At 39.2% G+C, this 13,711-nt stretch overlaps 4 protein-coding genes across 4 annotated transcripts in view; all 4 read left to right on the top strand.

The window, feature by feature from the left end:
• The window catches only part of LOC121856286 (longitudinals lacking protein, isoforms A/B/D/L-like), a 58,429-nt gene extending 56,930 nt beyond the window's left edge, over window positions 1–1,499 (top strand). Inside the window, exon 5 of the mRNA XM_042351723.1 lies at window positions 12–1,499. Coding sequence (XP_042207657.1) covers window positions 12–404 — 393 coding nt within the window. The 3' untranslated portion in view covers window positions 405–1,499. The remainder of the gene's footprint in view (window positions 1–11) is intronic.
• On the top strand, window positions 1,428–2,273 carry LOC121856317 (glutamic acid-rich protein-like). The gene is made up of 3 exons (XM_042351794.1): window positions 1,428–1,470; window positions 1,722–1,777; window positions 1,882–2,273. The coding sequence occupies exons 1-3, from the start codon at window positions 1,428–1,430 to the stop codon at window positions 2,146–2,148; spliced, it is 366 nt and encodes a 121-aa protein (XP_042207728.1). The 3' UTR covers window positions 2,149–2,273.
• Window positions 2,274–6,207: 3,934 nt separating this feature from the next.
• LOC121856289 (zinc finger protein Pegasus-like) lies at window positions 6,208–8,768 on the top strand. The gene is made up of 3 exons (XM_042351739.1): window positions 6,208–6,403; window positions 7,097–7,167; window positions 7,691–8,768. Exons 1-3 carry the CDS (start codon window positions 6,338–6,340, stop codon window positions 7,968–7,970), a joined length of 417 nt encoding a protein of 138 aa, XP_042207673.1. The 5' UTR covers window positions 6,208–6,337; the 3' UTR covers window positions 7,971–8,768.
• A 703-nt stretch (window positions 8,769–9,471) lies between these two features.
• LOC121856288 (gastrula zinc finger protein XlCGF7.1-like) lies at window positions 9,472–13,527 on the top strand. The gene is made up of 3 exons (XM_042351738.1): window positions 9,472–9,578; window positions 10,206–10,359; window positions 11,151–13,527. The coding sequence occupies exon 3, from the start codon at window positions 11,501–11,503 to the stop codon at window positions 12,464–12,466; it is 966 nt and encodes a 321-aa protein (XP_042207672.1). The 5' UTR covers window positions 9,472–9,578; window positions 10,206–10,359; window positions 11,151–11,500; the 3' UTR covers window positions 12,467–13,527.
• The last annotated feature ends 184 nt before the right edge of the window (window positions 13,528–13,711 follow it).

Genomic DNA, 13,711 nt, shown 5'->3' on the forward strand with positions numbered 1-13,711 from the left:
TGTATTTTCAGGTGTCAGGCAGTGGGGTGAGGTTCCAGCCCACCATGACCACGCCCACTATGACCACGCCCACCCCTATGAGGACCGGCATCACCCTACCCAATGACTGTGCAATACGAGGCATCTACACATGTTCAATCTGTGGGTACACGTCTGGTAATAAAATAGACTTGAACAACCACGTAAGGCAGCACACTGGAGGCTGGCCTTTCGTGTGTCATCACTGTGAGTACAAGACCAAGAGGAGTAATGACCTCAAGAGACACGTGTTAACTCGCCATGAAGGGGGCGTCCTCAGACCTTACCGCTGTGCTTTTTGTTATTACCGCACCACCGACCGCACCCACCTGCAGCACCATCTGTCTACCAGGCACCATAATGCCCAGAACCAGGCATCACCCTAGTGCCCTCCCCACCTGCAGCACCATCTGTCTACCAGGCACCATAATGCCCAGAACCAGGCATCACCCTAGTGCTCACCATCAGGGATCACCCTAGTACCCACTATTAGGGGTCACCCTAGTACTCACCATCAGGGGTCACCCTAGTACTCACCATCAGGGATCACCCTAGTACCCACCATCAGGGGTCACCCTAGTACCCACCATCAGGGGTCACCCTAGGACACAGTTCCAAATCTCATTCTATAACACATGGTACCAGACCTCACCCTAGCTCACACTACCAATCACCTCAACTTCACCCAGCACCAGATTTCACCCTAGAAAACTCTATACACCACGCTATCTTCCTAATATACCAGCTACAGGTGTTTGTCAGGTGTACACAGATATTGTAGGAAACCAGGTGTGTTGGTGTACACGTTCACTCAAAAAACTATCTATACAAAAATTATGTTGAAAAAATATGACACAACGGACGAAGGATTTTGACAACCATACCGAGACAACAGGAGTCACAGTGTTCATTCTGGAAATCATCGATCACCCCGAGTACAGATAGTTTTTTGAGTGACTACACATTGACTTTCTTTGGGTGATTTTTATATGGTTTGGATTATTTTTCTGTTGTTTGTGGATAATGATGCTATAGTCTGTGTGTGGTTAGTGAGGTGGAGGTGTTAGAATGTCAGCTTGTGTATTCTGACGTCAACACAGTACGATTATAACCTGTGGAGCAGAATTCTCTGTACTCGTGCCTCGTCCATCACACACACACACACACACACACACACACACACACACACACACACACACACACACACACACACACACACTGCCTAAGTTAAACTGGAGATGTTGTTTATAACTATTATGTTGATAGTAATAAATATATGATTGTAAATAGATATATATACCACCCTGACACTGTTATTAGAGTGCCAGGGTGTCAGCTTGTTGATTATACAGGGCCACATTGTAAAAGAATACCCAAATATTAAAGGGTTTTATAATGGAATCTGTAGGATGCCAATTGTCCTTGTATTAACATCAAATGGTTTTGTTAAAGGTATCAAGTTGTAAAATAAACAATTTAACAATGTTTTTCTTTTAACTATGAAATCCTTTTATTTTTGTGAGGTATTGTAGTGTTGCCTGAGAGCCTTATGGTGACAGTCCTGACACTCTTGTTGTCAATGTTGTCACAGTGTTATGTTTACTGCCCTGATACCTCCCCTCTTACCATTATTGTTGTCACAGTGTTATGGTGGCAGCCTCGACATCTCTCAACCAATAGAATTCATGGACAGTACTAATGAGGTGATGTTAGGGAAGAGGAAGATGTTTGTGAAGAGGAAGAGGAAGATGTTAGGGAAGAGGAAGATGATGTTAGTGAAGAGGAAGATGGAAGATGTTTGTGAAGAGGAAGATGATGTTAAGATGTTAGGGAAGATGATGTTAGTGAAGAGGAAGATGTTAGGGAGATGATGTTAGTGAAGAGGAAGATGTTAGGGAAGAGGAAGATGTTTGTGAGGAAGATGTTAGGGAAGATGTTAGGGAAGATGATGTTAGTGAAGAGGAAGATGTTAGGGAAGAGGAAGATGTTAGGGAAGAGGAAGATGTTAGGGAAGAGGAAGATATTTGTGAAGAGGAAGATGTTAGGGAAGATGATGTTAGTGAAGAGGAAGATGTTAGGGAAGAGGAAGATGTTAGGGAAGAGGAAGATGTTTGTGAAGGAAGATGTTAGGGAAGATGATGTTAGTGAAGAGGAAGATGTTAGTGAAGAGGAAGATGTTTGTGAAGAGGAAGATGTTAGGGAAGATGATGTTAGTGAAGAGGAAGATGTTAGTGAAGAGGAAGATGTTTGTGAAGAGGAAGATGTTAGGGAAGATGATGTTAGTGAAGAGGAAGATGTTAGGGAAGATGATGTTAGTGAAGAGTTACAGGTTCAAGTTTGCAGCGGTCGACACTCAACCAGCCGAGTACACTGCCTCCTTGTGTACCGAACCTTAGTATTCAGTTTATTCTCTCGACACTGTCCCTATAGCTGTATGGCAGTCGTGTAGGTCCCATTTATAATCTAACAGGTCGCAGGGATATTGGTCGTCATTGTGTGGAGTATTGTGTTATGTTGTGGTAGTGAATATAGTGACAGTGTTTCTGAACATCATGTGAAGTATTGTGGTGTTGAGGGTGGTGGTGGTGGTGGTGGTGGTGGTGGTGGTGGTGGTGGACATGAGGTTAAGTGTCCTCACGCCTGCAATATCTCGAGTAACGTTGGCGTGTCTTTACAGATGTCTGAAGGCGGGTCGTGGAGGCCAATAATAGGAGAGTGTGTGGGAGGTCAGCCCAGGCCACCGTCGTCAGCTGTTGGCTCTCACAAGTCCCCGATGGGCACTTTCACCACCACCTGCCCCCCGCTCCCTCTTACCCAGCTCCTCCGCAGGCCGAGTGATGGGTGGCCCTTTGTGTGTCCACATTGTGACTACCGCACACACCGAAGTCACGACTTGAAGAAGCACCTCAGAACCCACACTGGAGAGAAGCCTTACTGCTGTCCTCTCTGCCCTTATCAGACCAGTGACCCTAGTAACCTTAGCGCCCATTTAAAGAACAGACACTCTACTGTCAGAGTCGAAAATGTCATGAAACAGTAGTGACACACACACACACACACACACACACACACACACACACACACACACACACACACACACACACACACACACCTGTAAGAAATTAGTGAACCATAGCTTTGTGAACAACAGCTTCATATCAGGTATTTAACAAGTATAATTACACCTGTGAAAATCTGGCTTGTATCAAAAGTAAAGAATGGGGCGGTGTGTACCCACAGTTCTGGTAACTGAGGTGGATGACAGACACTGTTTTGTTTGATAACTAGAGTTGTTGATTTACAGACTCAGTAAGTGATGATATTATTTTGGTTGTGTTTACCATACAACGTTCAGCAAATGTTTTTTCATATTAGCACAGCCAGTAAAGAATGTTTCCGTGTTGACAGATTACTTCAATGATATTTTTTAGCGAACTGATATCAAAATTACAACATTACTATCTGAAAGCTGACTGCAAAGATTGTTGTTTGCAAAAAGGCACATGTATTCTGACAGAACACACAGTTGTGTTCACAACGCTTAGGTATAATTTTCTTAGACAGACTATATAGTGTGCGAGGCACGACGCCAACTAGCTGGTAATGTTAGCTGCCTCCTTCATTGATCTTTATTTACTTAAACTGTGAGAGACTGACTCAGTGACATGTGTTAGGATGAAACATGGTAATGTGAAGATATGAACCTACACTTATACTACAAACTCGCGGTAATACTGCTGAAAACAATGACTTTAGTGATGACAAATATTTCAGTGATGGATGAAAGTTACATCTGTGTGTTGTGTCGGTGAAGGAAGGTGATGTTATTACTGTGAGGGCAGACCTACACGCTGTCAGGGAGAAAACTGTTTCCGCCTGCCTGTCAGTCAGGAATGCCGTTCATAGTGATGACTGACGCAGGTGTAGACAATTAACTCAGCCATATATCACTAATAAAAGTGTGGAGTGTTACTTAATGACTTGCACTAACAATAATGTTCTAGTATTAGTAGTTTGTGTTGAGTTCCATGGTGTAATGTGCCTCACACCTCATTTATGCAAATGATATCCCGTTTTTAAACAATTATTATAACTAACTAACAAAACTACAGAAAAAAGCGAGATGTAATGATAAAAAATAACCAGAAGAGATTTATTTTCAAACAATTGAAGATCAATATGAGCTTGTGTTGTGGCTCTGTGGGCATCAAAGTAGTATTTTGTTTCCCTCCTTACAAAATGTAGCATATCATTCTGACCTTTTCTAACAGTCTCACGGAATCTTTCCTTTAAAATTTCCTAAGATGCTGACATTGGTGGAGAACTTCCTTTTGACAGTCCCAGAGAAAGAGTGGCTTCGTTAGTTTTGTCGTAATAAATGATTAAAATCGGTGTATGTAGTGAAGAGTGTTTACCTCGACACAGTGTTGTGATGGTGCTCCCACAGATGATGTTCATATAATGCAGAAATATGTTATGTTGAATTTTGGTTCATCCTAAAGTACAGTTAATGATGAAGTATTTGTGTTATACAAAGTTTACTCCCATTCACTTCTAACTGAACATTGTACAGTTATCAAGTTTGTGTATAAGTTACTTTTGTTAATCTCCTCTGTAAGATCAGGACACATTATGATAATATATTTGTCGTTCTTACCTCAAGTGTTTTGACTTGTCTCTCTGATATACCTGGATATGATGTGTGATGAAGGATTGTGGTCAGCACTGTACCCACCCAACAGTAGTACCACGGCGGTTATTAACCCTTTGGCTGCTGGAGGTTGCCCTAAGCCGAATAAGCTCGTCTGGTGGTAGACAGAATAAAATGACAAGTGCCCAAAATGCAGCGAAAGGGTTAAACAGCACAATAATCATTTGTTAGATAATTGTTCGCAAAGAATGACTCAACAGGAATACCAGGACAAGTAACTGTAACTTGTGATTCCTCATGGAAGAAAAAGTACTGCAACTGACCAAATTATAATTGAAAAAATTATCAATGCAAACAGACAATTAATGATATCCATTTTCTATTAATGGAAGCTTCAATAAATCAATGGCAACGGTATCCCAAGGGTGTTTAATGAATGGATATTAACAGTATCAGAACAGGAGGGCCAACAGAACCCTTATGCTTAGCACACATGAATCGACGTGAGAAATAATATCTCGTCCCATGGCAGGCCAAAAATAAATGAGTTTAGCTAAAAGTAAATAAGTTTAGCTTGTCTGTCCAGGATGAGAAGCATGAGGCACATTAAATGGTGCATGATATTCAAGACAACTGGCAGTACAAGATTAGACAGAGCTACGTACTGTACTGAGTAACATGACAATGAGGCATATGCAAACCTGTGAGTGTTACAACCTTGTATAAAGCATCATTCAACAAAATGAAATGAGACACTGGTTCAGAAGGAGTAAGGAGGCTGGAATTGTCACCAGAATGTAAATAAAAAATAACACTAAACCAAAATGGGTCGTCTTGTTTGGCTTTATTTACCTTCATCACAACTATCAATAAGAGAAGAATTACCTGCAGCACAGACTAGTGGCCTACAGTTGTGATTTAAACGACCTGCGGGAAGCACTGAATCATAGGCTTAAATATTCAACAATAAGAAACCAACGATTCTTGCCCTAATGGTCTGTTAGTACACTACTGTAATATCAACCTAACCTAACCCAATCGAGTGTTATGGCCTAACCTAACCCAACTGAGTTCTATGTTCTGAAAATGCTAAAGAGCCCAGACTACTGAAAGTACCTCTCAATGGGCGACACTTTAGTTTTCTCACTTGATGGACGCGAGTAGCATAAGTTATTGTTTGCATTTTACCATCATCTTGGTTTTGCCTCAGAACAGCTTAGACCTATCTTGAGAATCATCTTACACTGTCCTACACTGAACTACACTGTCCTCAGCTGCAAGTTGGGTGACCACTGTACACTAGTGTCATCAGCAATTAATATACGTGTGTGTATGTGTGTGTGTGTGTGTGTATAAGGACATGAAGTAACGATAGCGTGTCTTTGCAGATACCTGAAGATGGCATGTTGAGTGTTACCTGTGCGAGTGGTGTGAGCAGCCACCAGGGCCCCCCCATCCTGCCTGCCTCCTACTGCTGTGTGTATTGCTCTTTCTCCTCCTGCTGTAGGGTGGAGCTTACCCAACACTTGAAGCAACATACTGAAGGTTCTCTCTTCATTTGTCCGCACTGTAATTACAGTACTTACAGGAGCAATGACTTAAAGAAACACGTACGGATTCACACAGGAGAGAAGCCATACTCCTGCTCTGTGTGTGGCTATCGTACAAATGCCAACAGTAACCTTAAAGCACATTGTCGTACACGCCACCCAGAAACCAGCTGGCATTCGTAAGGTGGGGATGACTTCCTTACTTTCGCCTCTTTAATGTAAACATAATCGTATACTTTGGTAATTGTGAGAATCAATATTGAAGTCTATTTTATTTTTTATTTTATAGTTTTATTGTTCTGCTCGTGAGGTTAGGTTAGGTTAGTCAGTTGAGGCCAGTGCAAATTTACGAACTGGGTTAGGTCTATTAGGTAAGGATGGGTCAGCTTAAGTTAGGCTAGGTTGGGTGGTCTACTCGTAGTTTGGAAGCCCATTTCACGAGCTGGACACAATTATTGCCCAGTTCAACAATAGATTTGCTACATGGATGAGGTAAGTTAATAAGACTAACACCAGGTAGACCACAGAGATCTGAGTGATGAGTTATTCACCACTGTCAGTTTACGTTTCAGAACATCATCTATTCTATCCTCAGAGCCTGAAGGGACAAGGTTCTCCAGCTACATAAGAATTAGATAGATGTTTGAACATTGTTAAAAAAATAACAATAATAATATAAATTAACACAAAGTCGGGACAAAAACAAAGAGATCTAACCTAAATTCACCCAACCTTATACAACCTAACCTAAACTTAACCTAACCTAGCCTAGCCTAACCTAGCCTAATCCTAACCTAACCTAACCCAATTAAAATAAAGGGACTAGCATTAACCACTATAGTTCAGCTGTTAACGCTCTTGTATCTTTCCCCTTCAGGTGGCGGGATGGGCAGGTGGTGGTGGTGAGGATGTGATGATACCCGGTCCCCTCTCTCTACTATGTTACAGGTAAGACTCACACATTGTTACTGTAGTGTACCTGTGTTATGTATATGTACCTTTGTTGCCTGTATGATTTTACCTGTGTTCTATATTTCCTGTGTTGTATGTGTGATTGTAACTCAGTGGGAACAGTTTCAGGGTAAGTTGTGTTGGGTTAGGTTAGTTTGGGCTGGATTAGGCTGAGTTAGGTTGGAGTAGATTGGGTTAGGTTAGGTTATGTTAGGATTAGGTTGGGTTTGGTTAGGTTTAGGTTAGTTGGATGGGTTGGGTTAAGTTAGGTAGGGTTTGTTTGGGTTAAATTGATTTGGGTTAGGATTAGGTTAGAGTAGATTGGGTTTGGTTGGGTCAGGTGAAGGTCATAAAGACGTGTAACATTAATCCTGAAGTTCCTATACACTCAAAGGGTTAGGTGTGACTCCTAGTTACACACGTAGCTAATTCACAATGATCCACTACACCATTTTAGTTAAGTGTGTGGATACCACTTTGAGTCTCATGGTTCTAATAGTTTATAAATCTGTGTCTCTAGGTGTCCACACTGCCCCTTCGTGGCTGGCAACAGGAAGCGCCTCCGAGCTCACATGTCTGCACACTCAGACCGTCGACCACACTCCTGCTCTTACTGCGACTACCGGGCGACGTGCAACAAAGATCTTCAGAAGCACATCAGGACCCACACAGGAGAGAAGCCGTACCAGTGTGAGCTGTGCCCTTATAGAGCCAGTGACCCCAGCAACTACCGTGCTCACATGAAATTCAGGCACAAGAATCTGATCTTGCCAGTGGTGCCTCCTCATGGGAAACATTGAATTATGTGGCTGTGTGGCGGCCTCCATCCCACAACTGCTAGTAGTGGTATCTTAGCTGTAAAAATTAAGAGTAAGTCCAGTATAAGGTTAAAGGAGATCTGGAAAAAGTCAGAAGCTTACACCATATGGCAAAGTTTATTGTACATATTTCAACAACTCTTGAAACAGAAAACCATTCACCTCACAAGCTGAAGGACGAAAATATTTCCAAAGAAGAATTGCAGTGATAAGTGATCACCTGAAATGTTAATATTACAAAAAGTGATGTTTAACTTATGAAGAGAACATGTATACCGTCTGTAACTAACTTGAATACGTATACTTGAGAAGTATTCCTCACCGTACAGTATACTGAGGTGCTCCTATTAAACACACAGTAATAAAGTATAAAGGAATCACACGAGAAATTGAAGGTGTGTTAAGACCGGGCGAGTATACAGTATATATCTTATTTCTTGTGTTTACTTTATGCAAGAATCCACCTGTTGTTGTTTCAGCCCTTGATGGAGTTCCTGCAGCCAACACAGACAATATTTATGAACACAACTCTTCCTGTAGGTTTATCCCAACAACTAACTAAACAAATTCTTAACATTTGGATGCACATTATGATTGTTGATAAGGAATTTGAAGAGTCCAGGCTTTTCCATTATTTTAGATATTATATTAAGAACATTGTTTACTGTTTAGGAACCTTATTACCGTTGACATGTACTGTATTATACTTTAATGTTAAAATACTTATTAAGCTCAATACATGTGTGGTTTGTAGCTAACAAAATATACTTATAAACTTGATCTCATTTGTTTTTATTCTTGTATATTGAATAGGTAGTAGGCAGCTATCAAACAGTTAGGTACTACTACCTGGGAAGATATTGGAAGCATAATATGTCCCCCCGAGCCCCGATGTGGGTCGGTGACCTGTGTCTGGGTGAGCTAATTCCCGTAAAAAATAAAACCATTTCACACACACACACACACACACACTGTACAATAAGCTATGGTCCTCTTCAGCTGTATGACAAGAGCATTTACAGAGGGAGGTTTGATAATGGTGTCAAGTGATGTAACCAGGCGGCTGACAACGACCTGCCAAATCTTAAGCTCTCAGGTAAGGTCTTATGAACAGCCACCGAAGTGATCAAGACAAATTTGACTCCAAACAGCCTCTATAAGTTCCCACGCCATATCAAAAGTACATTTCTTTGTGCTAGTAGAAAATTATAAATATATACAGTATATATATATATATATATATATATATATATATATATATATATATATATATATATATATATATATATATATATATATATATATATATATATATATATATATAATTTTCTACTAGTACAAAGAAATGTCTAGCCTGAAAATAAAGATAATTTCCTCCATTCACACAAGAAGGAATAGTCTTAGCTGAAAAGGTTTAATAAAAGAAAACGTAAGTATTGACACCGGAAAACAACTGATCATCTCCTCACAACACTGGCGCCCCTGACACTTGAAGGATGACTCTTTGTATCTCGAAAGGAAAGACTACAATCCAATTGTAGCGGAAGTTAAATGTAACCTCCAATAACTTATGAACTTCATCTTAACGAGGTAATGTCAGTTTTAAATACTTATTGAACTAGACGCTGGTTGTATCAAGTTAATTAAATATGCTACTAGTAATATTTCACGGTAAATTTTTAAAAGTGGACAACCATGAATTTTAACATTTCTCAACAACCAAAAAGCACCAAAACTATCCTAACTTAACTTAGCCTGACCCAACTAACCTAGAGGATCATTGGTTGTCTACTTGTAAAAAAAATACCCATTGCACTCTACGTACTATATACAGCTTACTAGGCTAGTTGTACCCAATCTTCTCTAACAGGTGTTCGGTCGTTAAATGGTACAGTAATTATTTAGAAGTAAGTTCGGTTAGACTTTGGTTAGGTTAGGTTTTGGTTAAGTTAAGTGGTAAAACGTTACTCTTTAGTCCGTCCAAATATTTTGGCAACAAGAAATATTTTTTCTGCTTAGATTTTGCTCCTTTTTTGGTAATTACCGGGTATTCGTTTTATCACACCCTCGAATGTTTTCACAAGATGTTTGATTTCTAATGTATTTTGATGTGTTTTGTTCAGGTCTGACAAATTTTAAGTTGTATTGTCCAGTAATACATCTTAAATTTATTTGCTATAAAGAACTCAGAATTAAAATACAGTATTGTACTTACAGGGAAACTGTGGTGGTGAGCACAGTGTTAAAGGGAGGTTGAAGGAGGAGCAGGAGCATCTGTTTCACCTACTGTACACAGTCATTATCTTCAGTCTGGGTCTCCATGGCAGGAGGAGAGTCAACCTTGAATGAATCCCCAACATAGTCTTGTGCAGTAAGTGTTTCCAACTGAGGTTCAGCAAAGTTTTTGTTCCAGAAATAGTATGGTAGTGACTGAGGGACTGAGCCACTAGCTGTGGTGCAGTGTGAGACACAACCCACAAGTAAAGTTTTCATTACATGTTGATGCAGCAACACCTGTGCATACTTTTTGATACTTTTTTGCTTTTAATTTTGCTTTACTTTATCCTCTTCACTAGTGGTCACTTCTCTAGTTGGTCGGACAGTAAGTCATTTCTTTGCTACACACTGTTGGCAGGTGCTAAGTGCTGGGCACATACAAGCTCTAAAATGTATGATCACCACTGAGTTTTACAGCACCACACTGCCCCTAACGTACTTATGTGACCCACTTTTTCAAAATAAGATTGAATTATGTAAAGAATAATACTTGGACTTATAGCTATCTTCACAGTACACAAATTATGATACTCTAATGGTATTGTTTAATATTGTTAAGGCTGTTGGTGGTAGGAGGTTAGGTAATGATTAGTGTTGAATGAGGTACTGTACATTATTGACTGTGTTGATGTAAGTTATAAACATATTGATATTGACACTTGTACTGTGCTTGTTGTTCTTGCCTGTGTCTTTGTTATTATTTTCCTCATCTTGTAGGTTTTTATGCCCTTAATTCTCTCAGGAGTAAAGTGAGGGAAAAGTATAAGTATTCTGGTGTTTTAGTTTACACTTTTATTTTATTTTATTGTGTAATAAGTCAATGTTAAAGTAGTTATGAGCACAGTAGACTTGTTTTATTAATTGTTATATTTTTTCTCACCACAGGTATACTGAGAGACAATAAGAGAGTGATGCAACAGTTGTAGTGGTGTGGCTGTGTGTTGGTAACAGGTACAGTTTGCACTCTGTATTTGACAAGTTTGGCAAACATTCATCTTTTTATGGTAAACACAATTTTTCCAAGTGAATATAAGCAACTTGCCCTCACATCATGACATCGGAGTTACAATGTACTGTATGTATAGTATTACTTAGTGTTAAATAATTTGTTTGCTTTTCACTGCTAACAGGTATTGTATATTGCACAGTATGTAGTTGGTGGTATTGACAGTCAAACATAAAAAGTATCTCTCTTATCCTGTGTCACATTAAGCATCTGTCCATCAAAGTGAGACATGGAAGTTTACTCAGAGGAGCAGTCACTTCGCTGTACAGAATGTTTTAAAATATTCTCCAAAAACTCTGATCTAGTAAAGCATATAAGGATTCATACAGGAGAGAAGCCATATCATTGTTCAGAATGCCCTAAAAAATTTGGACAAAAATCACATTTAGTGGTGCACCAGAAACTTCACAAAGGAGAGAAACCTTTTCAATGTGACATTTGTCTCAAAAGCTTTTCACGTAAATACCATTTAAAATTACATATGAAAATTCATACTGGAGAGAAGACATTTCACTGCTCTGTTTGTCTTAAAAGCTTTTCAAGAAAATGTAACCTAGAAGTGCATCTGAAAATTCACACTGGAGAGAAGCCATATCAGTGCTCATACTGTAGTAAAAGATTTTTACAGAAGTGTGCATTAACTGTTCATGAAAGAGTTCACACGGAAGAGAAGCCATTTGCTTGCAAAGTTTGTCTTAAACGTTATGCTCAAAAACCTAATCTAGAAAATCATATAAAACTTCATCACTGTGTAGATGGCTCTAAAACACTTAAAGAAAAAGACTCTTCAGTAACACACAAGAAAACTCACACAAGAGAGAGGCCATATCAGTGTAGAGTTTGTCTTGGGCCCCTACCACATAAAGCTACTGTAGGTAAGCGTCAGAAAATAATTAGAAGAAAGAAGTCACCTTGTGTGAAATGTCTTGGAAGATTGAAAGAAAAGCCCTCTTTAGTAAAACACAGGAAAGTTGTTACTGAAGAGAAGCCACTTCAGTGTTCAGTATGTCTCAAAGACTTTTCACACAAGTTTATTCTGGTAAACCCTGTTGGAGCTGACAAGAAAAAGGAAGTATTTTACTGTCTGGTCTGTCTTGAAACTTTTCCTCAAAAAGCTGCTCTAGGATTACACATGAAAATTCATATAGGAGAGAAGCCATTTCTGTGTGCAGAGTGTCTTAAAGGCAGCCCATAACGTTGGTAAAGTAAAACATACAAGTTCGTACAGTAGAGAAGCCATGTTAATTGTGTTATTTTGAGACTTGAAACACCTTGAAAGACACATCATTTTATTGCTAAGTATGTTTGAAGTAACGCACATTATATTTACTCAAGGAAAAAAAAAAGATGCAGGTAAAAGATCTTAGAGAAAAACTTGTTGGCAGGTACACTAGAACCATGAAACCATTTATGAGGGCGTTTGAAATGCCCATCGTCTTAGAAAGAGAAAATGCCAAAAATTTAACCGCTATTTTGGATGTCCCACCAGCTGTGCTCTTAATGTAAACAGTCGTCAGTTGATGTGGTTACAGTTCATGCCACATAGACGTTTTGAAAATAGACGATTGATGATACAACCTAACTTGACCTAACCTACTGTAATCATCTAAGTGGAATGGCAGAAATCGCATATAACAGATGATCGTCCAGATGGGGATATAGCAGTCTATGTGGGATAACACTGCTCATGTAGTCAGACCATAAATTACTTTTACCTCTTCAGTGTCAAACAATGACAAATAGATGAAAGATACCATACAAAGTTTTCACATCTGGGTTGACATAGGTAGCCTTGCTTTCCTTATGTGGGATAATGTGGAGCTACCTGCGACACTATTCCACTCACTTGTCATAATGCAGTTTTATTTTCTGTGCAATTCTATGTTTTGAAATCTGTTTAAAATATTTTGAAAACCACTGATGGAAATAACGTCGCAATCACGCTTACCAACCGCATCAAGACGACAGGAGAGGTAATGTTCACTTTAAAATCCATAGCATCCAGAGGTAAAAGTTATTTATGGTCTGACTGTACAGTCATATGTAACTGATCATTCACAAATTGCTTACTTGTAGTTTGTAAAATGTTTCCAAGTTAAATATTCTAACACAAGATGCGGTTAAAGTAAAGGACAGAACATGCAGTATATTCCTACACAGTTGTATAGTCTTAAGTTATTGAAGTGTGTGCCAATTTCTGCTGCCTGTAGACACCTGTCTTACATAATCAAATTTGAATAAATTTTACACGTTGTACAACTGACTCATAATTATTTTATCCTTATATCTCAGGCTTATGGAGAAGATTGAATTATACTGTAATAAGAAAAAAAAAATTGTTCCACAGTTTTCTGGAAAATTTCCAAATAAAGAAAAAATTATCAACTTTTGTCATGATCCCTCACACAAGAAAATATCTATCCATGTTATTATTATGACA

Source organism: Homarus americanus, unplaced genomic scaffold (assembly GCF_018991925.1).
Source record: "Homarus americanus isolate GMGI-L3 unplaced genomic scaffold, GMGI_Hamer_2.0 scaffold48220, whole genome shotgun sequence".
Lineage (NCBI taxonomy): Eukaryota > Metazoa > Arthropoda > Malacostraca > Decapoda > Nephropidae > Homarus > Homarus americanus.

Bases quoted from the DNA above. Each gene is read 5' to 3' on its own strand.
- LOC121856317 (XM_042351794.1), top strand. From the start codon at position 1,428: ATGCCAATTGTCCTTGTATTAACATCAAATGGTTTTGTTAAAG. The intron at 1,471-1,721 runs GTATCAAGTTGT...AGTACTAATGAG, and splicing joins ATCAAATGGTTTTGTTAAAG to GTGATGTTAGGGAAGAGGAA. The intron at 1,778-1,881 runs GAGGAAGATGAT...GGAAGATGTTAG, and splicing joins AAGAGGAAGATGTTAGGGAA to GGAGATGATGTTAGTGAAGA.
- LOC121856289 (XM_042351739.1), top strand. From the start codon at position 6,338: ATGCCAACAGTAACCTTAAAGCACATTGTCGTACACGCCACCCAGAAA. The intron at 6,404-7,096 runs GTGGGGATGACT...TTTCCCCTTCAG, and splicing joins AACCAGCTGGCATTCGTAAG to GTGGCGGGATGGGCAGGTGG. The intron at 7,168-7,690 runs GTAAGACTCACA...CTGTGTCTCTAG, and splicing joins CTCTCTCTACTATGTTACAG to GTGTCCACACTGCCCCTTCG.
- LOC121856288 (XM_042351738.1), top strand. From the start codon at position 11,501: ATGGAAGTTTACTCAGAGGAGCAGTCACTTCGCTGTACAGAATGTTTT.